Consider the following 27,684-nt stretch of genomic DNA (forward strand, 5'->3'; position numbering starts at 1 on the left):
CTGATCCAGAAACATCAATCCAGACGTGTCGTTTGAGACGCACAACTACAACATCACCACCTTGGACAATTTCAACCACTTCATGGAGCGTCTCAGGTGAGTTTTTCCTCGCGTTCTCTCCTCCGCGCTTAGTGGAAGCGTCTTGACTTCTCTTGTCTTCTAAGTCACGGAGGCCTGGAGGACGGCAAGCCCGTGGATTTAGTCCTGAGCTGCGTGGACAACTTCGAGGCCCGCATGGCCATCAATACAGTAAGGAGTGACCAGCAAAACATTTTTTGGGGTGGCTTTTGTGGGTGTGATTGTCGAACTCTCCTCTTTGTGAAGGCTTGTAACGAATTGGGTCAGACCTGGATGGAGTCCGGAGTCAGCGAGAACGCCGTGTCGGGACACATACAGCTCATCAACCCGGGAGAGACGGCATGCTTTGCTGTAAAAAACGCACAAACAGATACACACACCTTTTCCCGGGAGGCTAACAGCTACATAATTGCAATTGTTGATACAAAGTCAGTATTTGATTTGTGTGATTGTGCAGTGCGCTCCCCCTCTGGTGGTGGCAGCCAACATTGATGAGAAGACCCTCAAGAGGGAGGGCGTGTGCGCTGCCAGCTTGCCCACCACTATGGGCGTCGTCGCTGGCATCCTGGTCCAAAATGTCCTAAAGTAAATTCCATACACAGCTGCACCAAAAATCTGTCCCCACCCCCCCCCCCCCCTACTTCTGTCACAACAGAAAACTGTGACAAACTATGTAGTATCATCATACACTGTCATTCTTTTGTTACAAAGTAGAGACAATGACTGGAAAAATTATTAGAGGGGGTACGGTTATTACAAGAATTTTAGTAAATATTTGTAGTAATTTAAAAAAAAAGCTTGATGAAAAATTTCACTCTTCATTGGAAACTGATTTTTTTTTCAATTCTAAAACAAATACCGGTATATTTTGTTTTTCCCTACAAGAAAAAGCAATATAAAGGATTTTTCTAAGTACTTGCACTGCATAGACAAAGTTCATGAATTAAATTCTTTAATTCTATTTTAATGGGAATTAGTTTTTTGCATTCAGTATTTTTTTAAGTCTTATTTTAGAATGTTTTATTCTCAAGCTTTTTTTCTATTGAAAACATGAAGAAACTTTTTTTTTCCCAAAATTATTTTCAAATTTGGGAAATTTGCCTTTTTATAGCAAATGTCAAGAATATAGAATTTGGAGTAACTACATTAAAATGTGATTTTTTTTTTTTAATATGCACTTTTTTTTGCTCCTCGTTTTACTTACCAATTTGATTTCATGATTGCACTCACTAGTTTGAGGGGGAGGATCTATGCATGGATTTTTGTCACTAAAACGGGACTTTGTCGGTTTCGCAGATATCTGTTGAAGTTTGGGCGCGTCAGTTATTACCTGGGCTACAACGCCATGCAGGACTTCTTCCCCAGCATGGCCATGAAGCCCAACCCGCAGTGCAACGATCGCCACTGCCGGAGACAGCAAGACGTCTACAAGGTAAAGTTGATCTCACGGCACTGATATTGACGCTGGATTTACACTGCATGTGCCCAATTCTATTTCAATACCTATAACCGTTTTTTTTTTTTTTTTTTTGGGTGTACATTTCAAGTGACACGCATCCAAACATAGGAAACAACCACTTATGCACAGATGTCCACATAACGTTTTTTTGTTGTTTTTTTCGGGGAGAGGCTTGAATGTTATTATTTGTATTATGTTATCAGCAAATGGGTTAAAAAAAATTTAAATCCAATATCAGTCAGGCCCTACGTTTGTGTAAATAGAAATATTGTGTTGCCTAATTGCACCATTTGAGAGCAAAGTAAAAAAATCTGAATTGTTACTTGAAACATGCGATCCAAACCCATCTTAAATCAAGCCGCAGCATTGCGGGTGAGCTAACATGGCACCCCGCTTGCAAATGCGTCCCCCCCGCCAGGCGCAGGAAGCGGAGCGACCAAAGAATGAGGCGATCCAGGTCGAGGAGGAGGAGGAGGAGGTGCTGCACGAGGACAACGAATGGGGGATTGAACTGGTATCGGAGGAGGCCAACGAAGAGACGCAGGCCGGGGCGGCTGCCGTTGCCGACCTCCCTGAAGGCATCACCGTGGCGTACACCATCCCGATGGCGGTCAGTTCCCATCCAACAATTACCGATGGCCTTAGAAATGTCGTCACCTTCTGATTTTGTTTTTCGTCGGAAACAGAATAAGGGTGACGGGGAGTTGGTGGAAGAGACGGAACAGAGCCTGGAGGACCTGATGGCTCAAATGAGAAAGTTGTAGGCTGCGTGCTAGGCAAATTAAAAGAAAAATACTGGATTTATCATGGCATACGTTGGATGACATCCCATAACTGACTGTGAATAAAGACAACAACAAAAAAGAAGGTGAATGCATGACATAAGGTCACAATGCTTCATATTGTTAACATCTCAATAAAGTATTTATTAGCAGGAATACATGTGGAATATTGAATGCCTTGATCACATTATATTACAACACAAACACACAGTATACAAAGTCACACAGTCTAGTATTGCACTGTATTTGGACCATTCAACAATTTTGTTATGTTAGGCCACCTAATGAAACCACCTGCATCATGAAGTGCCTTAATGCAGACTCATTCAACTTCAGTGAGCTAATTTTAACCGGAATATCCCATTTTTTAACCCAAATATGAGCAGGAATGCAAGTGAATAACTAGAATTTCACATCTTAAAAAATTGCACTTTTTTTTTTTTTTTGAGAAAACAGTCAATATTTTAGCAGTCAAAATATCATTTGGGTCAAAGATAAATACTGATATGTTAACGGTGACAGAAACACCACATTTGTTGGGTCATTTTCAATGCTGTTGTATAAACCTTACATTGGGACACTTACTAACCATTGTATAGCAAATAAGACAATAGATAAATCATATTCAAATGGTTGCAGTAACTATTATTAAAGGGACTCCATGTATTGAATACTATTTGGCCAAGTCACATCTTTCACAATTTAGTTAACACTGATTATTCATATCCTACCACGGGGGTCGGCAACACGTGGCTCCAGAGCCGCATATGCGGCTCTTTAGCGACATCTAGTGGCTCACTGGAGCTTTATAACAAATGTTTGAAAATGGAAAAAGATTCTGATAGTAGGCTAATATAGCTCAAATAGATATAGATACACGTTGCAGCTCCGAAAAAGGAGCGCTGTGGTGTTGGCTTTTTAAAACGTACACTTTATTTATGCTTTCAGTCTCGACAAACACAGACACGTCTGCGTCCGACTCCGTGCCTTCTCTCTTCTCGTTCGACTCGAGAGGCGTTCAAAGACAGCCTCAGAAAGATGGAAGTTAATGATCACTTCACTGACACTAAGAAAAGCGAAAATAATGAACCAAAACAAAAAAATCAAGCGAGGAAATTACTAAATAAATTCTATGGGGGCGTTTGTGAAAACACAACAAAGGAATGAATAACAAACAATTCCGAGACAGTCCAGTCTCCTACATACATACAGCATGTTTCCTTCATTGTAAGTTTTATAGAAGGCTCCAGACATGTTTGTTTGTTTTTGTCCTATATGGCTCTTTCAACTTTTTGGGTTGCCGACCCCTGTCCTACCATTTCCTGAAGCAAATAGAAAACGTATTCACGATTCCGAATGACAAATTACATGTTATGTCTTGTGACTTGTTGTAACTGTCATATGCTTATTTATGTGCTAGGGTCTTTTTTATCCTGGACTTAAATTATCCTCAGAAGAGGATAGTTCGAGCGTGGTTTTTTTTTTCCCTCTCCCTACCCAGCGTTTTCCTTTCTGAATTCTGATTGTAATTTCCCCATTGCGGGACAAATAAAGGATATCTTAATCTTAATCTTAAAAGGCTCCGTGTGCAAATCCACTTTTCCCAAGTGGTAGCGTACCTGTGACGGGGTCACCTGGGGCCGTGTGGGAGGGGGGCAGGTCCCCGCAGGCTGAAGGTGTCGGCGCTGGACGAGTGGCGCGACGGCGCGTTGCCGCACGCCACCGACGGCTCCGCCTCCTTGATCTCCATGGCGCGCTTGTACAGCTCGGCCGCCGTCTCAAAGTCGCCCTCCTCGTAGCTGCAAAAATGGAGAATGTCAGGCTAAGAGCTAAGATGGCGGACGTTCAACCGAGCAGTACCAGCTGCCACGCAAAGCACCGCACCTCTTCTGTCTCCGTTGCAAGTGGACCGCTACTTTTGAGTCGCGCCAAGTCTACTGTTGTGCAACTGAGGAAGTAAATTCCTAGTGCGTTTCACACACTTGGCCGAAAAATGTCATTCTGATTGTTATGACTGCTTGGTGGAGGTAATAAAGTGTTTTTGAGGTTACATACCTGAGCACCGCCAGGTTCTTGAGAGTCTCCCCGACGCGCGGATGCGAGCGTCCCAGGCTATCTTCGTACACTTTGAGCGCTCGCTCATAGAGGGGCAAGGCTTCGCCGTGCTTCTTCTGATAAACATACGCAAGCACAGCGTCACGTGACCGTGTAAAAAAAATATATATTTTATACATCCGCGTGCGTTTATTTAGGAGAGCGAAAATCAGCGGTCACCAGCTGACAGTAGATGACCGCCAAGTTAACCAGTGCCGTCGCTACGCTGGGATGTTTCGGCCCAAAACTCTTTTCCCGGATGTCCAGCGAGAGCTCGTAGAGGGGCACCGCCTTCTCCAGCTTCCCCTGCATATACAGTACACATATTATAGATTTCTATGTATCAATTATTTCGTCAATCACTTCCATCAACATTTTGTAGAGCTAAGTGGCAGCACCTCCTAATTTCTTTCTGCTATTTGAGGTGAGGCTTTTATTTATTTTTTCTAAGTGACGATCTTTTTAAAAAAAAAAAGAGGCTATTCTGTAGACACTGCGAATAGTTCATTGACCTAAAATCACGGCGTGTCCGTTTTTTCGTTTGTTGTACAATGAAGTATTTAGTTGAGTGCTTTAATTGTACAAATGCTTGTGCAGGGATGGTGAGTAATAAAGATAATTCCAGCCAGCACCCATTGTTATTTTTCCCTGATGTGTTAGGAGGTCAGGCATCGATTCATTTTTCAACTGACGATTATTTGAGGCATTTTTATATTAATTTGCTTCAAGGCCTGATTCATGAAAGACGAATGAATGAATGTTTACACCTCACCCTGCGCTTATAGAGCATGGCCAGGTGTTTGAGCGTGTAGGCAAGCGAGGGGTGGTCCGGCGAGAGGCCCCTCTTACGGATGTCAAGCGCCCTCTCGTACATATCCTCGGCCGCCTCGTAGTCCCGCCTCTCCGTGTGCAGTGCCGCCAAATTGTTGAGGGACTGCGCGCAGTCGGGGTGGTCCGGGCCCAGGACGCGCTGGCGCATCTCTAGCGAGCGCATCAGAAACACCTTGGCCGCACTGGTCAGAACGTGCAAAGTAGACGTGATGCGGCGGAAGGTCCCGGAAGGGGTCGCGAGGGCGGGTGAAACTTACTCCAGGTTGTTCTGGAGGTAGTAGAGCACACCCAGTTCGTTCAGGGTCCGGGCGCAGTCGGCGGAATCGGTCCCGAGGGTGAGCTCTTCGAGCTGGAGGGCCCGGCGACGCAACAGAGTGAAGCCATACTGCGGCGCGGAGAACACGGGTAAATAACTCAGCAGCTGCGACATTAGGTACAGCTTCCTTGGCCGCTCTAATAATAAACTCATTCAACCAACACGTCTGATGGTGTAAATCGAAGCCAGGCATTATTTTCAGAAACTTAAGAATTTGGACAGGTGTACATTGGGCTGCCAGTGCTCACGAGGTCATTTCTTTTTACGACTGTTAAGTATCCTTTATAAAGTCCTTTACAAGCAGCCGTTTTCAAAGCAGAGCTCCTCATTTTGCCAGACGTTTTAGAGCATTTGCACTCGTCTTTCGAGACTCACAGAAGATTGTGTTCAGTGACAATTTAAGCTGCGCACCTACCGACACAAAGTGGAGACACTCCTCCATAACCAAAAATAAATAAAAAATAAGCCCAGCAAAAAATGTGTAATAAGCATCTGGGTGTTGGTATGATATGTCCACCTATTTTTTTCCAGTGGAAATGTCGTCTTTTTTTTTTTTTTCATTGTCAACTGTATTTTTAACATGTTGACATTTGATCAATTCGAACATTTCCATTTTGTAGTTTGGATTTCTTTTTCATCGTGGCATATATTTTACTATCATTTACCCAGGAGATATTGTTCATATTTTAATTAACTTTTAGATTACAACTGTCACAGGTTGTACACTGAAGGTCCCGAAAGAATGATGCCGTGGTTGATGCAGCTGCTACTGTAAGCTTATGTTATATTATTAATGATCATTTCATGTTTGAGCTTCATATTGTTTCATGTTAAGCATTCCTAAATTCTATTCTGTTGTTTAATGATTGCTTCGACGTGTTTTTATATTGATAGCTTCTGATTGGCTGTGAAAGTAAGAGAAGCAGGAAGTGATTTTTGTTACGAGAGTCGTGCTCTCAAACGTGCTGCGGTGCAGACGTCTTTCCCCCCCCCCCTTTTTAATAAACTGCATTAAAGGATTCCATCTCTCCTTTTGTCATTCGTAACGAGGAGTCATCCACTGAAAAACAACGAACCCCTCAACTTACGCTACTACTGTACTATAGCGGTACTTCTATATTCACCATATGGCCTTTCTGGCGAGCCGTTTTCTGCCTGATCTTCATTGACCTCTTCCTGAGTTTCTCCGCCTGTTCATACCTAATCGAGATAACGATAAAAGTAGATGGCTCATCTGGATCAGTGATGCCGGCAGCATTGTAATAGCCACCCGCGGCACCGGCGTACTTGTTTTGTTTCTGGTAGAGTGCGGCGAGGGACTCCAGCTCTCGTGCCACGCTGCCGTGCTCGGCCCCGTAGGCGTTCTCGCTGATCTCCAGCGCCTGCTTGTACAGCTGCTCGGCATTGCTGTACTTCTTCCACTGGACGTAGACGGCGGCTAGCTGATGCAGAGAGCGCGCCACGCTGGGATGGTCGGGGTCCAGGGCGGTCTCTCGGATCTCGAGTGACCGCTGCAGAGGAGCTACGGCCTAGCGGGGAACAAACAAAGAACGAGGTGGATTATACGCCATCATTTCAGGATGAACCTAAACTTTAAAAAAAAAAAAGAAAAAGTGTCATGACAATTAAAAACCTGGCCCCCACCTGACTGGACAAGCCCAAGTCTTTGAGGAAACGTCCCAACGTCTCGTACAGGTTGGCCAGCTTGGTCATGCTGTCCTCGCTCTCGCAGTTCTTCTCGTAGTGCCTCAGCGAGTCAAAGTACTCGGTGGCCATGGAGCTTTTGTCCTTGCCCACAAACTGCCAGTAGGCGAGCAGCTCGGAGAAATGACCCCTGAAGATCAAATTTGAATTTTTTGGCAAAGCGGGGCTAGTGGCGGCTTGTTTGCGCGATCCATTTTAAAGAATCGAATACTATCACGAGGTTATTATTATTATTATTGTGATTTCAATGCCTCAGTAGGTAGGAGTTGTACTTAAGGTCCGTGTGTGACAAAATATCAATCCAAAAAGATGTGGAAAGTGTAGTTTTATTTTATTTTATTTTTTTAAAAACTGACTGACAGCCCTCAACATTAAACTCAGCAATAGATTAAAAATAAATACATTCACACTGTACGCCAACTGTGCTTTAAGGATAATAACCACTCAGCCCCGCACATGACGATGCATTGATGTATTGCACGGCGAGGCGTGCGGACTCCCGATTGTTTCGGAGCCGTAACGGGTCACGTGACTGGTCTCAATGTTCATACCGCTATCTTGACTGTTCATATCTCCGTTTCAATACAATAAAGATATATTGCCCAGCCTATTTTAAAGCAACATTTTTTTTTGAAGTGAGTTTCAGTAATTTGATTTTCTGCAAATGCGTGTGGGTCTGGAACGTATAACTCACGCCCGGTCATGATTTTAGGAATTACGGTTAGCTTATGACAGCACGCGAACACACAAACCTCTTGTACAGGTTCTGGGAGACAAACAGGTTCAAAAGGCTCAATTGCAGTTTGGTGCGGTCCTCCTGCTGCTGGAGCAACCAAGGGAGCTCGTCGGCGACGCGCCACGTCACGTGATCATGACTACCAGAAACGCACGTCCAATGAAATGAGTGAAATTCACATGAAAAGAGAGAATGGAGGGTTTGCGCCAGAGCAAAGATGGCCGTCCGGATGCCACCTGAGTTGCTGGCTGAAGTAGTGGATCAGCTTCTCCCTGTATGTCGTGCAACCGCAACCTGCGCTCAGAAACTCCAATCTCACCGCTTCCCACGCCTGGTGACACAAAAGAGAAGATTTTTATTTTTTTTTTCTGACCAAAGCGGATTGTAAATAACATAATAATGTTGACAAAATGGAATCATCCGAATAGAAAGGCCATTCTCGAGTGATTAAATGTTGGCCACGGAAGAACGTTCCATTTCTAAATTTCAAGCTTCATTTACTTTTGTACTAAGTTTCCAGTAAGTATCCATTTGTCGCATTCATTATTTAGGACTGCCCATGTGGACCAATGGGGCGCGGGTACCTGCAGATGTCGGAATCTGATGAGGCCGCAGTGGAGGGCGACCACGCGGAGTCGACTCAGACGAAAGAGCATCGACGCCAGCGCTGGAAATTCCATCTCCGGGAGAAGATCGAGAACCTCCGACTCACTCACTCCATTGTGACTGGAGTACAGCAGGCAGAGTATCTGCGCACAAGATGAAAACAAACGTCAGGTTAAGCAGTGAGCGCTGACGTTTTAGAGTTATTCGATTTTTTTTTTTGTTGTTGTTGTCTTCATGGCAGCCATATTCCATCCTCCCGAGTAGACCACCTCTCTCATGATGCGTCGCTCTCCGTCCGAGCCCAGGGAGTCCAGCGTCATTTTGAGCGCCAGGCGGTAGAGTGACAAGGTGTCCTGACACTGCAGGCACTGCTCGAGGCTCTTCTCCAGCGACCATCCTCCACTACACATTAAAAATAATAATAATGATAATGATTTTTTTTTTTTTAAATCTTGTTTGATTGGCAGCCCGATTGTTCTCCAAATACTGAATTTAAAAAAAAAAATTGCGAACCTAGTGCTCATCCTTGCAAGCAGTGTGACGTATAAAGCATTGCAAGTCGACGCTGATCGGCAGTGCTTCTCCAACTTCTTCTCCTGGAGAATACATACTCGAGTCACTCCCACCGCACTGAGATGGACACAAGTAGCAGTGAGGTGCTGCGACCTGATCTTTGGTGAGTTGGAGGTCCGAGCTTAGGCACTCTGCGTTCACCACACTCCTGACCTCCCTGGGACTCAGCGGGTCCAAGTGGAGAGTGGGCCACAACCTGGAGAGAGCCCATTATGTGCTTCTTAAAAAAATGCCCAAAAACAAAACAAAACAAAAATGTTGTCTGTTTATTTTCCACGTGGCCGTTCTGTACAAATTGTTGCTGAATCTTTTATTTCCTGAAAATAAGTATTTTCAAGTTTGCGGGGACACCCCGTGTCGACAGACAGGCACCGCTAAATTACGTTTTGTTTTTTTTGTTTTTTGCATAAGTGTCATGAAAATATTAAGGATTCGCCATGAAATATGAATTAGTATTTGTTATGAACTGAAATGCATATCAATGTGTTCTCTCCTTTTTTTTCTAGTCAACAGACGGCGGCCGCGTGTGACGTGTAGGACCGACCGCCACGCCTGAGGACACGTCTCCACGTTGACAGACACGACCACTCTGACGTTGACGGGCAGCGGGTCGATCAGCCACTTCATGTGTCTTTCTGCTTGCTGGGGAAGGAAGATAAGGCGCATGTTATCATTCCGAACTGAAATCGCACGCTCGAAGCTAACGCGAGACCTGGATTTGGTCAATGGAGTCTATGATGATGATGATGTTGCCCCGGTGGCGCGCCGAGAGCCTCTCGAGCCAGCGTGGAAACTCCTCCAGGATCTTGCTGGGCTCCATGGACAAGCCCGAAATGGACCAGAAATGTTGCAGCAGCTACGGCACGTCCGTCGGACAACAAACTCACTTGTGAGGTTTTGAATTCGGAAGATAAAACTAAGCGGTAAGTGATCTCACTTTCACCGTGAGGCGCTTGATGATGAGGACGGGCTCAGAGCTGGAGGACATGGGTCGCCCGACGAAATGGGAGAGGAACAAGGTGTTGGGGGACTGCTTCTGCTGCAGTTCGATCCTACAGAGGACAACAAATGCTCACGCTGCTTTTCCACACTTAGAAACGACACGGCGACGAGAAATGTATCAAATTGAGAAAAAGTCGAGTTTTTCTTACCATTTGGCAAGGAGAAGGGACTTCCCCGAGCCCGGACCGCCTGACACCAGCAGAGGTGGCGTCGGAGGAGGGGTGGCGATCATGTCGTTGAGCCGGTCCACGTACTGTGGAGAACACCGCATGTCGATTGGGCCCGAGGCGATCGAGAGGAACTACGAAGGAAAAAAAGCTCAACCTTTTGGAAGCCCAGCTGTGAGCCGGTGCTGCCGCACGCCTGCTGGTAGGACTCCATCTGCTCCTGCTCGTCGTGAAGGTCCCACAGGACGTCGCCCGAGTCTTCCTCGCGACCCTCCTCGACGGCGGAGTCCTTTGGGTCCGCGTCCGCTCCTTCGAAACCGAGCAACTCCTACAGCAGAGAAAAAAAAAAAAAAAAAAAAGGGTGACCTTAAAACTCGACGGGAATATTGCATGAATTGAACGTATGCATTCACGCATGGGGGGGGGGACCTGTTTGATGATTTTCTCCAGCTGAGCAGAAATGAGGCTGGCTCCATCTTCAGCAGAACCGCTATGGTCCAAGACCTGGTCACATGTGCAACACATTTACCCCCACTCAACCAAAAATGGTAACGGTTCCGCATACTGCACCTTTATTTTAGCAGCCTTGTCCGCAGCGTTGACCCTTTCCAGAAGCTTCCTGGTGGGCCCGGACAAGTTGCCATCTCCTTCCGTCCTGAGGTAGAGCACTAATGGATGTCCGTCTGGATTCTTCACAAAAGCCTCCTCGCAATCCTCCACGACCGAGCTGCGACATCACAACAGAATCACACGAGCCGGGAATTCAAACGGAGGTTTTTACTCAAAGCCGGCGGACTGGCGTTACCTGTTGACGGTGGATTTGAGGAGAAGCACGCACACGGAGCTCCTCTCGATCTCCTGTTTGCGCGCCAATGCGAACGAGGCGGCGTTGTCTTCGTGGAAGCAGACATTCAGGTAGAAATGTCCCAGACCTTCACACAGCCTCCTCAGAACCAGAGAGTGTTTCTGTATTCAAGGTATGAAGAGATGGCGTGAACAGTGGACGACATCCATTTTACAGATCTTTTCAGAATTATTATTTTTTAATGCCTGCAAATAAATAAATAAAATACTGGACGTAGAAATGTATACAGTGATCCCTCACTATTTCGCGGTTCGTTTATCGCGGCTTCGGTGCATCGCGGAATTTTTCAAACATTCATAAAAAAATATACTGTATATATATTTTTTTGAAGTCCGCAAAAATCAGTGTCAAGTGTTGTTTACTATGCATGCTAGTGTGTGGCACTTTGCTCAAGCACGGAAGGTCCACGTGGGGTACGTGTGTGCGCTCGTTCGCCTTGCATGGATGGGCGAGCAGGTGAGTGTTTGTGTGTTGCTGAGAGAGAGAGAGAGAGACTTATAAGAACAAAAGCAGGTCTCTCCATCCTTAATTGTCTAAACAACCTTAATTGACTAATCATAAACACGTTTGCTGCACGCAGAGGGATCACTGGCGTGCGTGTGTGTGTTAGTGCGCTCTGCTCAAGGCAAAGGCCCACGGTGAGGCAATTTTTTAAAATATATATGTTAATTGGTCGCTACTTTGCGGATTTTCGTTTATCGCGGGTGGTTTTGGTCCCCATTAACCGCAATAAACAATGGATTACTGTATTCATCAATCCAAAATCTACTGCATCTGAATGCATCTTTTGGGGAAAAAAACAACCAAACAAAAACGGAATCAGACTACATTTGCATTTGACTGCTATTTTAAGCCGCCTTAAATAACGTTAGAGTCCACAACTCTTTTCTTCCTTTATTATCCCACACGGGTGACATCATCTGTGGTCAGGTACCCGATATATGTCGCCTCTTACACCGAGATCCCGCAAAAATGCCACTTCAGAAAACTTGGTTGCTCCCATCACGTGGATACACACCTTTGTAAAGATCTCCATCTCTGCTCTGGTCTCCGGCGTGCAGATGAAGTAGCAGCGCACCGTGTTGCTCCACAAGGCTTGAGGCACATGAGGGGACACCTGCAGCAGACTGGCCACCGCAGCATCCCAGTCATCTAGAAAGATGCGATCGCTTCTCATTAGGGCAAGATGGAAAAACGACTATTCTACTTCCGACAGGATGTACCCTACCTCAGCAGACTTTCGTCCTTGAACACCAGTCTATGTTTCAAATTCTGACGTTCTACTCGCTTGCTTACCTCTGCTCACGTTTGCGAAGGGGCCCTCTACGTCAATGAGGCTATGGGCGAACTCTGGTCCCCGGAAGGTCTGTTGCAGCTGCATCATGCTGCCCATAGAGGGCTCACTTCCCAGCACACCGCCATTCCAGTACTCGCACTGGGTTCCAGCAGCTGGAGACACAAAAAGGCAATCGCCTGTCACAAGGTGTCGGAAGTTTTACCCTTCTCAGTTTTTGCACTTAAGAGTGGGTGGGCTTTACCAGTCACAGTAGTTTGGTTGTCGTCTGAATCGGAATCATTGGGACAATAAACTTGGATGCCCTGAGCTTGCAGTTGTTGCATTTTGGACTCCAAGTCCCGCTTGGCACGAAGGAGATCCTGGATTTCCTTCTCCTTTGTCTCCCGAAAGATCTTGCGGTGAACGAAGGGAAGATTAGCATGAAGGAAACTATTTCAATGACTACTTTAATGACATACCTTAAATTGCCTCTTCACTTTATCCCGGTCATGCTCAAAGGTGGAAGCCCTCTCCATAGCTTGGTACTTGGCCTCCAGGGCGCTCTCCTTCTCTCTTAGGATCTTCTGGTAGGTCTTTTGCAAAGCCTGGGGTCACATTGAGGACATTTTAAAGCCAAATAGCACATTTTCTCTTTGTTTTGGAGTGCGGGTTCTTGCAAATTTTTGGTGGTTCTACTCATGATAGAGAGGCTGACGAAAATTGTATGTTGAGGAAAAACTGATTGGATCTGACCGTATATTTTTTTTGCAACCCATCATTATTTTGTGCTTCACCAGTGCAACATTTTAAGATTTTATTTGTTTTTGTAGTTTTAACCACAGCTGCACTAGACTTGTCGCCATATAAAAAGGTATTATGTTGAGGTTCATTCAAATAAAGAATTAAAACAAATGAGACAACATGGATGCAATCTCGTTTTTAAAAAATCAGAATGCATTGATAAAAATGCGTTATGTTTTTATAAAGTTCAATATGACATAGGGTGGCACGGTGGTCGACTGGTTAGCACATCCTCCTCACAGTGCAGAGGTGCAGGGTTTGATTCTAGCTGCGGGCTTCCTGTGTGGAGTTTGCATGTTCTCCCCCTGCCTGCGTGGGTTTTCTCTGGGTGCTGCGGTTTCCTCCCACACTCCAAAAACATGCATGACAGGTTAATGGAGCACTCGAAATTGTCCCCATGTATGATTGTGAGTGCGAATAGTCGTTTGTGTACATGTGTACTGCGATTGACTGGCAACCAGTTCAGGGTGTACCGAGCCTACTGCCCAAAGACAGTTGGGAGAGGCTCCAGTACACCCTTGACCCTCGTGAGGATACGCGGATTAGAAAATTGATGGATGGACAACACAATAGAGTGCTATTTGCCTTTAAAACAACGCATTACAAAGACTTGAGGGGGTGGTGGAACAAATTTAATGTATTTCTATCCCCTTCAGTGGTGTCTTGATGCACTTAAGGACAATATTTCTACTTTCACCAGTCTTTTTTTAAAGACAAATATCGAGCATTCTTTGGCAACTCTGTGTGATACTGCAGCTGTATCCTACCTGTAACTCAGCCCTCAGCCTCTTATTTTCTTCGTCCAGCTTGGCCTCCTTCTTTTGCATAGACGTGATCTCGTTGTTCTTGCTCACGCGGAAGATCTCGTACTCCTTGCGCAGACGCTCGTACTCGGCGGCGTACTCGAGGTCCACGGAGCCCGTCGACTTAAAGCTGGCCCCAATCACCCGAGGTCCCCGGCGGAAGGAACTGCGCAAGAGCCGGGCTTTGGGCTTCACCTCCACGGGGATCTCGCACGCTTCGCCGCCCTCGCCCCCGTAGCCGTCCTCGATCACATCCCCGGGGCTGACCAGGGAGGAGGCCGTGCCCATGGTGGCTAAGGGGGCCTATTAGACTTTTTGGGGAGTATTGTGCGAGTAGTAGCCGTAAAAATGTCATTAAACTAATTAACTAAGCCTGCTCTGGGAAGAGTTCAGTTCCACCAAAAAGCTGCATGCTAATTAGCGCCGACCATATCCTGTTGCTGGTTTAGCTAGCGTTAGCATCACGAGGATGGCTCGCGGAAAAAGAAAGAAGAATTTAACGTCTGGAGGAAAAAACACATTTAAAGGATAACCTGGTGTTAGTTTTAACTAGACCGCGATGTCAGCAACGTTGTCACGTTCAATAATTAAATTAAACTAAAAAGATTCTTCTCAGCTTCTTCTTGGCTGTCCTGGTAACAAGCTGTACCTACGGGGACTCACATGGGACAAAATAGCTAGAAGTCGATTAAAAAAACAAAAATAAATTATTTATCTGGGTTATCACGTCTAATTACCAGATTTCCGTGAAGCAAAATGAATAATATCTGAATATTTTCCACTATTACGGTGTTCTACAACATGTACAATATTGAAAATCAACAATTTACAATCCATTTTCCCCCAAAGACTTTGAATAGACAACTGATAACACACGTTTGCATATTCTTATAAGTATGGGTATGTGGCTTCATTCAAGATTAACCAGGGCACAACTGCCATCATTTCAAGTGCCCCTAATTAACACCATGTAATTAATTTGTTATATTGTGCTTTTTCTCCTGTCCAGCACAAAACCTGCACGTTTTGAATGAACACTGACTAATATTTGGAACTGATCAGAATTCCTTCAATTTTGACAAAGGCCCCAGCTTCATCTTAAAAAAGATATTTTAAAAAACAGTCCCAAAGCATGATGCCGCACCCCAGAGATATCAGTTTTTTTATTTTTACAGTATTAAAAGATTAACATAATTTTGCGTTCCACGGGTGCACATGGTCCATTGACTGAATTGTGTTGTTTCTCTCTATATATTATATACAGTGTATATATATATATATATATATAAAATCCACTTTCAAATCGAACCGTCCTTGAATCGTTTCCCCATGTATCGAATCGTCTTTTGTGGAGGGAAGTTATTTACATACATATACATACAGTATATGATGAAAGTCGGCATTTTCTAACCTGTCTTGATGCGGAAGTTTCAGGTAGGACAAGTGATGTCAACACCTTTCACTCCTTTTTACCAGCTTTCTTTTGCATATTAAACACACAAACAAACACACGCTTGTTTTAAACCTTTTATTCAAATCCAAAAATGGAAGCTCGCATTCCAGCAGGAGTGGGGAACCTTTTTCCTATTTTTAATGATGGGGAAAAAAAAACGTAAGATGTGTCGATCAAACAACCCTCATGAGGTCATAAAGACGACAAGCATTTTTTGAGGCTTTTTAGAACAGGTTGCCCACCCTTGCTTTCCAGGCTTCAATGTCTGCTGCTACTCAACATGGCGATATGACTTAAAGCTTTACAAAAACCAAACAAAAAAAGAAAATATTTACATGGTCCAATCTGTGCAAACATAATTCTTTTATTTCTACACCACTCTCCTAAGGTATCTGATGGATAGGCATGCATACGAATCATAAACTTTGGTGTGTTATTAAAACTACTTGTCTTAGTCGAGAGACATTTACTCTTCTGCACATCCACCGTTTTGTTTCCTCTCAGTACGGTTTACGTGACAGTACATGGGTGCGTATTCCCCTAAATTCCCCCACCCAAAACTTGGACAACTTTGGCAAGTAGGCACACTTATGTTATTGGTCAGCGTGATGCTTCTTATTCTATTTCACTCCCCAAATGTTGGCAGTTGAGACGCATTCACTTTGATGAGAAAAATACTCGGGTCTGTTTACAAGGCATTTACAAGGGTGGATACGCATTGACAGATTAAATATACTACGCTTTTCCAATGCTCTGGTACGAAAAAAAATAAAACAATCTGTACACCCTATGTGTAATATAGTACATCTGATTCTAATGTAGAAGCCCCTTTCACACTGCTCGTATATTTTTTTTACACTGTTCTGTACAAATAAACTGAGGTGGAATAGGACAAAGTATCAGAGGCGTAACAGAGGGGTAACTCATTCTGTACCGGTCAGTTGCAATGAATGCAGTATTCGACTTTTTTTTTTTTTCAAGGCAGTAGTGGGCCAGAAAAGCGTTCTCTGCTGGTTTGACACCGATTTATAAATGTCAATATTTGCTCCATCTCCGTGGAATATTATATTAGTTCATTACCCACAGTCGATTTTCTTCATTTTGTAACGTTTCATGTGGCTACATGCCTCCATATGCTGTCGTGCCAATCTAATCTGCCCGGGGCCTTCAGACGCAGAGTAGCGATTTTAGATCTAACTTCAACTATGGTTATTATCATTATGATAATTATTTTTAAACAATCACATTTCAAATTTGCTTCACATTAACGTTCTCCACCATCTGATTGGTTGGTCAGAGCAAAACTTGTTAAGGGCAAATTCAACTGGCTAACCAGTCAAAGTAGCAATCGTGTTTTGTCATGATTGTAGATGATTACCGGTATTTATATATTGTGGTTAGGCCCCACTAAGAGCCACTTTTTCTGTTACAGCTCTGATTATGCCATTTTATTTTGCATGGTCCCTGCGTGAAAGAGAACCCCCCCCCCCCTCCCAAAAAAAAAGACATAGGCGAGTACAGTACAGTTTTTGCTGCTACACAAGAGGAGTTAGGGGGGCCGCGTGGATTACGAAGGAGCTAAAGCGGGGCTAGTCCTTAGCCGCCGAGGCTGTCGGGATGCAGGATTTGCCGTTGCTGCCGTTGTGGGCCCGGTAGCTGGTGAAGCTGGGGGTGTGTATGGTGCGGATGCTCTTTCCGCCCGGGCCCAAAGGCGATAGAAGGGAGGGGGAGGTAGAAGAAGAGGATGAAGAGGAGAAGGAGGAGGAAGAATGGACTCGACCGTTGGGGGTCTGCGAGGAGAAGGAGAGAGCTTTAGCCGCGTGCTGCGAGGGGGGTTTGAGGGAGCCGTTGGACAGGGAGGGGATGTGCGAAGAGGGCAGGGAAGCCGAGCGAGCGTTATGGGAGGACGGGAGGGAGGACTTGGAAGAGGAGGACGGGTTAGCGGGATTAGCGGCGTCTGAGCCGCCTTTAGTAGCGCTAGGGTAAAAAGCGGGGATTTTAGAGACGGGTACAGCGGGGGAGGTCGTTTTATGATCCGCTCCCACTCTTTTAGTACTTCCGTTAGCCTGTGAAGAGAGATGCCAAAACACATACTGATTGTCAAATAAAAAAGAAAAAAAAAGTCAAACAATACACATACAAAAGTCTCTACAAACGGTGAAGACTAATGATACACAGACAACAATCAAGACAATATGTCTACGGGGATAACAGCAGGGGTGGGAATCAGTCTTGATATCACCACAATACAATGTCATCATCATGTTTTTGAAAACAAGGCAACTGGACTACATCAAGTGAATTTGCCAAGGTACATGGTCTCGAATTCTTCATGTTGGGCTCGACTAGCAAACAGAAGCAGAGCGAAGTGATTTCAGGCAGCTGAATGTATTCCAAAGTGACACGGAGTTAGCGATATCACCTATTTTTCAAAAAATAAAACTTCAAGCTGATGAAGTTAGTTTGATAATAACACTCTATTACAAATAATTCATGCTAGCAGGAGAGGAGGTTGTGGCTAACCTAGTCTTGTTGGCTGCTAATGCTATCTTAGTGTTGCTAGCGCTGTTATTTTCATTCTCTGCGGCGTTCAAACTACACTCTTTAATAAGTGTCTGCCATTATGAATAGCTTTCTTTGAACAGAGTTTAAAAGTCCTCTGGCATCTATGTTTGGGGTAAAATTACAATTTGAACTGTTCATTTTTGTAGGCAATTAGCTGTGGGGGGTTTTTTTTTTTTTTTTTGCTATTTGCACAAGGGTTCATTCCCAATCCTGCGAGGGTTTTATTAAAACGCTGCAGTGCGCGGCATTTCATCAGCCGGCCACTCACTGGAAGATTTTCGAACTGGTGTGACCACCGTCCACCTGAGTGTTAAACTGAGACAGAAAACTTCCTCATTAACAAAGAAGCATCTTTAACCACAATTGGGTAGTCCCGTTGCCTTGATTCAACTCCTTTTCTCGCCAGTCAAATCCCCGATAAGTGTCCCTTCATCGACATTGATACTTTGTCCCACCCCTACTGAACAGAGAGACGTTACCAGGAAACAGGATGCATACAGTAGGTTAGACTGGTAGGGACATCTCTTCAGCTTCCTTTGTTAGTCGGAGTGTTAGGTTCTCCCAAGAGGCTGTGGGAGACGTTTCAGAAGATGCACAGAAGGGTTTGGAGAAGCTTACGGAGACGTAGTTAAGTGGTGGGTGCGTGTGTGTGTGTGAGAGAGGGAAAGAGAGGTGAGAGCAAGCAGGCGGGGGTGTGGGGCAAATTTTGGGCTGGCACTTATCTGCCAGGACTGATGGTGAGAAGATCAGGACGTGGTGAGTTGAGTTTGCCGCTTTTACAGGAGAAGAAAAAAGGTCTCAGTGAGGTTAAGAAGTGGTCAAAGCAGGTGTTTGGGGTATGCCAAGAGGTGCACGCTGAGAAGGGTGCGGGAAGTGTAGAAAATAAGCATCCTGGGTGGAGGGGGAGGGGCGGGCGTAAGGAGTTGATGTTGGGGTTCGGCAACACTGTTTAGGAACTCAGCTGTGGTGGGAACTGGAGATGCGATGACCATTTTGCAAATGCGTTCCGCTTTTTGTCTGCCATTCGTTCCAGTTTTTTACATTTGGTCACCAACACAGTGAAAACCATGAGCAGTGTGGACATGCAGAAGCATACAGTACAGTGATGTTATGGGGTAACAGTCAAGAGTCAATCATGCCTTCCTGTCAAAGCGGAAACATCGATAGATCCGCAATCAAAAGGTTCCCCCGCTTTATTGTACATGCCGCTCCCTCATAATCATTGTCCTCTTGTCTGTATGGGTAAGGCCCTACAGTAAAACTACCTGTCGGAACTGCCTTTGAGCGTCCTGCAGTTTTGGCTGTTTTCCTGCTTTGTCAGTCGTAGCCGGCGACTGCCTGGACTTCGCGGACAAAGGGATGGGCATCCGACTAGTGGGGGAAGCGACACTGGTATTCTGCAGGGGGGGACCCAAACGAAACAAACAAAAAAAAAACAACAACAAATAAAATAAAAGAAGGGGAAGGAACAACACAACGCATAGGAAGAGTAAGACATCAAGGCACTGACAGTCGAAAAAACTCAAATAAAACCCTGATCGTTAAAACACCAGTGAAAGACCATGCACCCATGTTGAACCTCACACTCAAAACAGTAGTGCAGCACATGCAACCAGGACAACTTTGAGATGAATCATCACCGAAATGTCTTTGATTGCTGAAAACCTTTCAGCAATGAAGTGAAGGAGTTAGGTGGGAGGCGGGAATTGCCACCTCAAATCATGTCAACATTATTTTAGGTTTTTGTTTTTTGTTTTTTACAGAGAGAGCCACAGTGGACTTTTCCGACATTTCCAAGTACCTGCGGAGTGGATTAATGCTTTTGTCATTTCAGTGGGTAAGGTTGGAGTGAAGGTAGATTGGAAAGAGAAAGACCCCATAGCCTTGTGGAGCGGCAAGAGCTAGAGAGTGACCTGTTGGATGGTGCTGGGGGTACTGGGGGCACTGATGGCGGTGGTGCTGGAGCTGCTGCTGGCGGGGATGACTACAGGGCGCGGAAGGAGCAGAGGTTTATGCTTCTTCTGAAATGAACCCTTGCTGGCCAGCTTCAGTGCCGACGCCTTGGAGGTTGGAAGCGAGGCGGACCGCCGCAGCCCTTCAGACACTTTGCCATTCTCTCCCTTTTTCACCTCAGAGTAAACCGGCTCTTCGGGAGAAACGGGTCCTATCTCGTTAATTGTGGTCTCCAACTGCTTGATGGTCTGTTCTAAGCTGTCCAGTGTCTTGTACGTGTTCTTACGGATCTCGTTGGTCCTGCAGACAGAGTCCGAGTTGTGCCTCTTTAGCGGGGCGGGGCTCGGTGCCTTGAGGGACTCCGCTGAGGATTTTGAGCGCGAGATCTCAAATCTCTTGGCTTCCTTGTGCTGCTTTACAGTTCCGTCCGATTCCTCCTCATCCTCATACACGACCACCTGTAATGTCTTCTTTCCCGACTTGGTGCCCGTGCGAATGGCTTGGGTAAGTGCTGCGAACTGTTTCTTGGGGAATTTGAACTTGAACTTTTTCTTGCTATCCTGCTTGGCCTCTCCGTTCGATACTCCAGTGTCTGTTGAGTCCAAAATTAATGACGACGATGACGATGACAGGCTGGTATGGTCTTCGGCGGCTTGAGAAGAAGTAACCTTTTCGCCGTCAACCGACCCGGGCACCCCGGTTTTCACCTGTAGCCCGCCGCTCCTGTCAGTGTCCGACTCCTCGCTTTCCTCATCGATGCGCTCCGCCGCGAGCATCCGGTCTAGTTCCTCTTCGCACTCAAAGATGGTGGAAAGGCGTTTGTAGGCGGCCCGGATGTCCATGGGTTCATCGAAGATAATGATGACGGGCTTCTTGTTGAAGCCATTATCCAGAGGCAAGTCGGAATCCGCTGCATTGTTCCCTCCACCGACAGTCACGGTCTGGACGCTTCCCCTCTTGGCATTGACCAATTCCTTGTACTCCCCACAAGAAAGGGCCTGAACCTTAGTGTTAGTGATCATAAAGGCAATGTTGTCCGGTGGAGGAGGTGCCTCTTCTCCTGGTAAGTCAGGACTAAGACTAGCCTCTTCATTAGCTTCCTCAAAGTTACATTTAGGCGGATTGTGCTCCTCACTTGATGACCTCCTCGGCGGTGGTGGTGGAGCGCAACTTTTAGATCCCTCTCTGGCTAACGCGGTCGCTCCAGCCTCGGCTTTTACATTCTTACTGGAAGAGACAGACTCCAGTACGAGCTGACTCTTCTTCTCTGTGCCGATTCTGTTCAGGTTCTTCCCCTTCTCCATTTCGGCACTGGTCTTCAAGGACTCAGAGTGTTTTAGGGGCTTCCTGGGTAGTTTGAATGCAGTCAGTCCTGCAGGTTTGGGTGAAATAGGCGGTGGGGACTTGAGTGGTGCTGACTTAGGCGGTGGTGATTTAGGTGCCGATAATTTTGGCGGTCGCTGCTCCTGCTGCTGTGGCTGGCCTGGAGAATTGTCGTTAATAGTGACATTTGACACCTGTGATGGAGACTGGGCGGGCTCCGGGTGTTCGTGGGATTCCTCCATTCCGGAATGGTGCGGCTGCTCTTTTGGAATCTTTCCGGTCACGTAGTATATGACCTGCAAAGTTTGCAATGGCTGTTAAAAAGCCCTGTATTTGGAATGACCTGAACTGTAGAAGATGGTACAGCCAGAAGTGACACCGTACGTACCCCTTGGCTTTGCCGGACAGTCGTGTTTCCATTTTCGTCCGTGTCAGGATCTTTTTCATCCTGTTTTGGCTCTGAGCTCTGCTATGACAGTTTTAGGAAATTATAACACTGTGTCACCGGGTATGTTAAATCTGTGAAGTGACTAAGATGATTTCCCTCAATTTCTATTGCCAAAGGAAAGAGTTTCTACCTTTTTTCTTAAATTTGCTAGATATTTGTTTCGTATTCATCTAACCATTTCTGATACATCATCATTAAGGTTGCGGCTGAGCTGGAGCCTCTTCCTGCTGACATTGGGCAAGAGGCGGGCGGGGTACACCCTGGATTGGCCGCCAGTAATCGCAATCCGCATAAAGAAAAACAGTGATTCTCACTCACATTCCCTCCTATGGACAATGTAGAGCAGGGGTGTCAAACTCATTTCACATTGTGGGCCACGTACGGACTCGGTAGATGTCAGGTGGGCCGGACCATTAACATTATACCACACTCTGCTATAAATAACCAAAATATCATGTCTTTCCTCTGTTTTGGTATAAAGAAACATTGGCGCATTGATGCCGTCTGCTGTGTTGGGTCTGTCTCAGTGACAGATGAGACTGCTGTTTTCTTCTCTGAACAAAACAATGTACCGCCTAGCGGATAATCCACAAATTGCATTTTATTAGAAATATTCATTCTGTGTCTTTGACGCATTTTTTCACTTTTAAATTATTCCGCGGGCCAGACCGAACCTCCTTGGGGGCCGGTGCCGGCCCGCGGACCGTATGTTTGACACCACTGATGTAGAGTCTTCCATGAATCGAACGCACATGTTTTGGAGATGTGGGAGGTAAATTGTTTCACGAAAAAAGCCACACAAGCACGGTGACGAGGCAAACTGGAACCCCGAAATGCGAGGCAGATGCGCGAACCGTTTCACATCCGTGCCGCACACTATTTCCTGTACTTAGACTTATCATGACAATTTTAGGACATTATTTGTATGATATGACTTTGTGCTGGAACACGTGTTCAAAAAGAAACACAATTGATGAATGAGAAAGATGAATTCGTGAAGTCGGAGAAAGCTTAGCAGAGACGGAAAAAGCGCTGTGACGTGAGAGAAGCATGCACACCGGGCCACACGGCTCTATCGTGAACTAAGTCTGCACTAATAGGACAATAGTACATATTTGATCTCAAATGGGGATGATGATTCAATAAAAAGACACAAATGCTCGTTGGGGAACAAAATGCAATCGTTTTTATTTGATTTGGTGAAGCGAGGATAGAAGACATTGTCCGTGTTGGTCTTCCAGAGGCTCCCTTTCATGCAGACTTAATCCTGGGAATGTTTCAAGTGGTCGAATCCAAAGCGACAAGGATGAGGAGGAGGAGGAGTAGGAAGAGGAGGAGGCAGCGACAGGAGGCTTGGAGGTTAAAAGTGTTGGTCAAGCCCAAGCGAGTGTTACTAGGCGCGGGCAGCGAGCTGGCGACGACACACATGGGTGGTTTACCTTCTTGTCCGCTCTTAGCTCTCTTATTTGAGGTTCCATGTGAGGAGCGGGCTCCGCCGTGTTTGGCGGCCCGACTTCCTGAACTGTGCACTTCTGGAAAACCTGGTGCAGAAAGGTTGTGGGGACAAGGAATTTGAGGAAAAACTGGATTTGTGATCAGCTACCAGCGCCCACTGCATTGCCACTTCTGAGGTGGTGGGGGGAGGAAGGCAACCCAATACCAACGGTGCGAAAATCAGCCACCCGAGTGAAATCACCCAAGAAAGAAGAGGGTTTTGTGTGTGTGTGTGTGTGTGTGTGTGTGTGTGTGAGACCCACTTGGAGTTCTGCCATGATCCTGTCGCTATCATCCTCCTCCTCCCTGGCAACAACAGGAGGTGGAGTAGCGGGCTTCCTGGGTTCTGGTGGGACACTTTTGTTGGGCTTGATTTGGGCGACGGGGAGCAGTCTCTCCTCTTCCCCCTCCTGGAAAAAAAAAATTAATAAAAAAAAAAAATCTGCAGTGGGGAGTAATGAAGTATATTTTCTTCTTGTATAAAAGTGGACTTTATACTACTATCTCGGTCTGACTTTCTGAAATCTGGATTTTATCTTGATTTACTGCCGCTTCTCGCAAAAGCTGACTAAATTAACTTGATCTGCACGTACAAGTTTTTTTTGTTTCTTTTTGTTTTGTCATGTAATGAAAATGGTTCTTGTGTGATATAAATATGAATACAACACACACCCTATCTGTCAAAGCCTTCGTGAGCTCTAGGCTCCAACCGCTCCCTCTTCCATTATTATGGCGCACCTGGAGAATGGGATGTGGTGGCGGCCTGTTGGCGGAGAAGCCTGACCACTACAGGTGGTTTGTAATTTCCCACCGAAACCCCTCATGTTTTTTTTTTTTTTTTTTTTACAAGACTCACCTGAGAGTCCTTTCTGCTGGTGTAGACCACCTCTCCAGAACGCGTGGTGGTCATGCCGGAGTTGCCGAAGGTCTTCCTGGGAGGTGGCGGTGGTGGGGACTTGGCGAGCTTTTCGGATCCCATCTTATTAAAAGAATCCGGGGATGCGGGTTTCCCGGGGGTCTTAGGTGGTCTTTCTGGAGCTGGTTTGGCAGGTTTTTCCATCACCGGCTTCGAAAGCTTCTCCGGAACCCTCTTAGCTGGTTTGTCCAAATGAGGCTCAGGTTGAGGCTCTAAGACGTGACAAGAAAGTGTTAAGTGAGCCAAAGGAACACTGTAAATCATATTGTTAATGGATTATTTATTGCAGAGACCTGTTGGGGACTCCAGGGGGATTTTCGCTTGCTCTCTGGAGGCAGCAGCGGGCAGCAGTGGGTTACTTTCCGCATCAGGGCTGGGAAGGCCCTTGATCATGTTGGCCTCTGCCTCCTGGAGGATTTTCTCAAACTCCTTTTCATCATATTGACCCATGTTCTGCCTTCTCTCCTCCCACTCCTTCTCTGCTGCCTACAGCCATTAAAAAATAAATAAAGTAGCCTCCCAATTATCCTCAACCAAGGCCAAACATTACTAATAAGATTGAAGGCATGACAAAAGAAAAAAAAGCTTTTACCAGAGAGCGTATTAAAAGTTTGATGTTTTTATTGATACTCTGTACTTGAGAAGAAAAAAAAACCTAATCAAAATAAAATACTAGCCCGGTTGCCTTGATAATTTCTTAATCTGAATTATCTCATATTATTTATGTAATTACAATATTTTAAGAAAAAATTAATAAAAGGAAAACATGACTAGACCATTTTTTTTTGGACATGACACAAATGCAGAATGTAATAGAATTAAAGTGGTCAGTCATTTATTCTTTCGATACTTCTTTAAATTAACATACTGTATATTGACTCCATCAGAGCTCTAGTGACATTGCTCTGTTTAATAATATCACTAAACGTGGCAGTTTTCATTTTTATCATTCGAGGACAACAACCACGGACAAACGCAACAAAACTAAACTAAAATGACTCGACTTGATTTCTCTGGACATTGTTTGAAAATGTAATTACAGAAAAAGCCGTTCTGTTGTGGCCTGTCATTGGCATTAATGCAAATAAAATAAAATAATATAGAACGGCGACACGTACCTTGATGGACATTGCTCTGTTCTTGCATTTCTCCTTATTATGCTGCAGTGCCTCAATGACCAGACCCTGGTTGGCGGTCCCGTTGCCGTGGTTCACCGCACTCCCAAGTGTCATCTTATGGTGGGCCGGGCTCGGCGGGTCCGCGGACGTGGCCTTGGGGGACTCCCGGCCTTGACTCTTGCTCAAAGCGTTGAAGAGAGCGGGGCTGGCTGCGAGAGGCGGGCTGGGCTGAGCGGCGGACAAGCCGGCGGACTGCTGCGATTGCCGCACAGGAACCGGGGAGCTTTGGACGTGATGGATCACCACCGGAGAGGAAGGCTTCACCTCGGATTTCACGGTGGAGCTCTGGGACTCCGGCGGGGCCGCTGTGGATACCGATGCTGGTGGGGTCTCCGCTGGAAATAGCATGTTGTCCGCCGGGATGTCAGAAGAAGGGTCGGCCACTCGCTGGCTGCTCTCGCTTGCAGATCTGCAACGACGATGAGACTAATGTCTTTCATTTATTGTTTTGTAAAGACACTTGTCCGTGTTTGTGATCAGTACTAATGGCTTTATTACAGCTGCAGCGGTTGTGAAAGCTCTATTGAAATGAAGCTCCAGTAACTCTGCACCTATTGCTCTTTCCAGCCACCTCACCTTCTCAGAGAGCTCAGCGTGTCCGTCAGGCTCTTCACCCTTTTCAGCATGCTGTCCAGTTTGTGAGGCTCCTCCTTGAGAAACTTGACGGCTTCCACCTCCACGCGGAGCACGGCGCGCATTCTGGTTTGCAGGGCCGGAAACTCTCCTGGGCAAACACAGAAAGACACGCATTTTTGTTGACATAGTACGACAGTCGACAGGAACGCTCCACATAACACAAGATGTCGCACTGTTTACGTGCTGCTCTTTTGGTTCACAAAAGGCGTCTCAATTACAGTTGAGGCCGGTTTATTTTTTCCAAAGGGATGTCTACATCGGGGGCCTTAAGGGACACATCGCCTGACGCACAAATTCCCTTTCAGCAGTGAATATTGGAACACCAACGGTGAAGCAACATGTATACAGACAATATAACAATACACTCGTGCATATATTCGTTATCCTTTGAGAAAAATGACACACATTACTGAGTCAGTCGTGAAAGTCTTTGTCTCTATGATTGTCTTATACTGCCCCCTGGTGTCCAATACATGCACAACAGAGGAAGTAGCAGAAAGTTTATTGAAGTGAAGCAAAAATGTGGCCAAAAAAAAAAAAAAAAATCTTTCTATTTTACATTCATGTCTTTTTGGGTACATGGAGGAATATTGGGCATGGTCTCACCTTTCAGGCCTGCCAGCGACTCTCCCACCTTCCTTAGAGTCACCGCCCCCTCCTCCACATCCTTGAGGGTCACCGCTCGGTGAGTCCCCAACAAGTCCTTCTGGAGAGTGCCCACGTATTGCTCCAGATCACTACGGGAAAACCCACCCGCGAAAACAAAACACCAAAAACACAGGTTGTTTAATTGGAAATGTAAACGGTTTAACATTTGTATGGACACATTCTGTTTATAGATTTACAGATAGATCATTCCACTTTCCCAACTGCTTCAACCTGTTTTAGGCCATGAGCTCATGCCCGGAACCACGAATGTTTACACGCCGAAAGCCAAATTGTGAGATCAGTCCTTCCCCAGTGTTAACTTTAAGCTGCTTAGCCAGCTCTTGAGAGAAGGGGTTCCTTCCTCCAGAGGTAAAAAAGCGCAGTGGAGATAACATTGTTAAGCCATGCTAGAGTGCACGCATACTGGTTTCCCTCTTTTGTATAAATCACCTCAAGTGCACAGACAAGACAATAAGGAGTGTGTGTGTGTGTGTGTGTGGGTGTGTGGGAGATAAATTAGGCAAATAACTGTCCTTGGAAACCAACCGAAGTCCAGCACAGCGGTCGGTGCCTTGAGATAAAAGTGACCTGACTTTAGGAATTTTTCAAGATACAAGCCATTCTTTGGACAATTTTTTTTGCTTTGGGTTAAAATTTAGTGTCAAACTAAACAAAATAAAGAGAACTGAACCTTGTGCTTTCCAAACAACCGTGTAACTTTATCTTAACGTCGCTAACACACAATGTAAAACGGTATTAGCATAGCCTTGATAGTGCTGTTGTAAGCCTGTAATACAAAACCGCCGGGTATATTTTCTTCATCTAATGCTTAAAAGTTACACATTTTATTGCAGCTAACTGAGGAGCTGAGACAGACGTATGTACAGTATTTCTGGGTTGTACTGCCCCCAAGAGCAGCACAATGTCCACTTAGTAGAAGCAAAAAAAATGTGGAAAAGGTCTAATTGAGACATTAC

At 45.6% G+C, this 27,684-nt stretch overlaps 3 protein-coding genes across 12 annotated transcripts in view; 1 reads left to right on the forward strand and 2 right to left on the reverse strand.

The window, feature by feature from the left end:
• uba5 (ubiquitin-like modifier activating enzyme 5) overlaps positions 1-2,475 on the forward strand; it is a 3,812-nt gene extending 1,337 nt beyond the window's left edge. Inside the window, exons 5-11 of the mRNA XM_086101802.1 lie at positions 10-96; positions 165-249; positions 325-429; positions 536-663; positions 1,375-1,510; positions 1,956-2,147; positions 2,224-2,475. Coding sequence (XP_085957928.1) covers positions 10-96; positions 165-249; positions 325-429; positions 536-663; positions 1,375-1,510; positions 1,956-2,147; positions 2,224-2,301 — 811 coding nt within the window. The 3' untranslated portion in view covers positions 2,302-2,475. The remainder of the gene's footprint in view (positions 1-9; positions 97-164; positions 250-324; positions 430-535; positions 664-1,374; positions 1,511-1,955; positions 2,148-2,223) is intronic.
• Positions 2,438-14,743, reverse strand: nphp3 (nephronophthisis 3). Of its 2 annotated transcripts, XM_086101795.1 has the most exons (27): positions 14,058-14,743; positions 12,969-13,094; positions 12,752-12,902; positions 12,510-12,662; positions 12,232-12,365; positions 11,154-11,314; positions 10,919-11,075; positions 10,778-10,852; positions 10,506-10,676; positions 10,331-10,434; positions 10,117-10,231; positions 9,892-10,035; positions 9,724-9,821; positions 9,273-9,375; positions 9,120-9,202; positions 8,876-9,008; positions 8,585-8,749; positions 8,237-8,331; positions 8,017-8,139; positions 7,205-7,394; positions 6,848-7,089; positions 6,685-6,760; positions 5,502-5,629; positions 5,186-5,426; positions 4,594-4,719; positions 4,375-4,490; positions 2,438-4,118 (listed from the first exon to the last, which is right to left on the reverse strand). In XM_086101795.1, exons 1-27 carry the CDS (start codon positions 14,379-14,381, stop codon positions 3,950-3,952), a joined length of 3,903 nt encoding a protein of 1,300 aa, XP_085957921.1. In that variant the 5' UTR covers positions 14,382-14,743; the 3' UTR covers positions 2,438-3,949. The 2 variants fall into 2 exon arrangements, with proteins under 2 accessions (XP_085957921.1, XP_085957922.1); XM_086101796.1 differs by lacking the exon at positions 2,438-4,118 and having other exon boundaries at positions 4,369-4,490; positions 5,263-5,426.
• Positions 14,744-15,607: 864 nt separating this feature from the next.
• Positions 15,608-27,684, reverse strand: part of kiaa1217 (KIAA1217 ortholog) — a 91,920-nt gene continuing 79,843 nt past the window's right edge. For 5 of the 9 annotated variants that reach the window (XM_086102332.1, XM_086102329.1, XM_086102326.1 and 2 more), the window contains 11 exons: positions 26,666-26,796; positions 26,000-26,147; positions 25,364-25,832; positions 24,539-24,731; positions 24,186-24,457; positions 23,593-23,739; positions 23,275-23,376; positions 21,776-21,856; positions 20,025-21,683; positions 19,377-19,508; positions 15,608-17,612 (listed from right to left, as the gene is read on the reverse strand). In XM_086102332.1, coding sequence (XP_085958458.1) covers positions 17,136-17,612; positions 19,377-19,508; positions 20,025-21,683; positions 21,776-21,856; positions 23,275-23,376; positions 23,593-23,739; positions 24,186-24,457; positions 24,539-24,731; positions 25,364-25,832; positions 26,000-26,147; positions 26,666-26,796 — 3,811 coding nt within the window. In that variant the 3' untranslated portion in view covers positions 15,608-17,135. The remainder of the gene's footprint in view (positions 17,613-19,376; positions 19,509-20,024; positions 21,684-21,775; positions 21,857-23,274; positions 23,377-23,592; positions 23,740-24,185; positions 24,458-24,538; positions 24,732-25,363; positions 25,833-25,999; positions 26,148-26,665; positions 26,797-27,684) is intronic. The other 4 variants (XM_086102333.1, XM_086102327.1, XM_086102330.1 and 1 more) reach the window with 4 other exon arrangements.

Source organism: Hippocampus guttulatus, chromosome 21 (genome assembly GCF_054856545.1).
Source record: "Hippocampus guttulatus isolate MCC_2025c chromosome 21, RoL_Hgut_1.0, whole genome shotgun sequence".
Lineage (NCBI taxonomy): Eukaryota > Metazoa > Chordata > Actinopteri > Syngnathiformes > Syngnathidae > Hippocampus > Hippocampus guttulatus.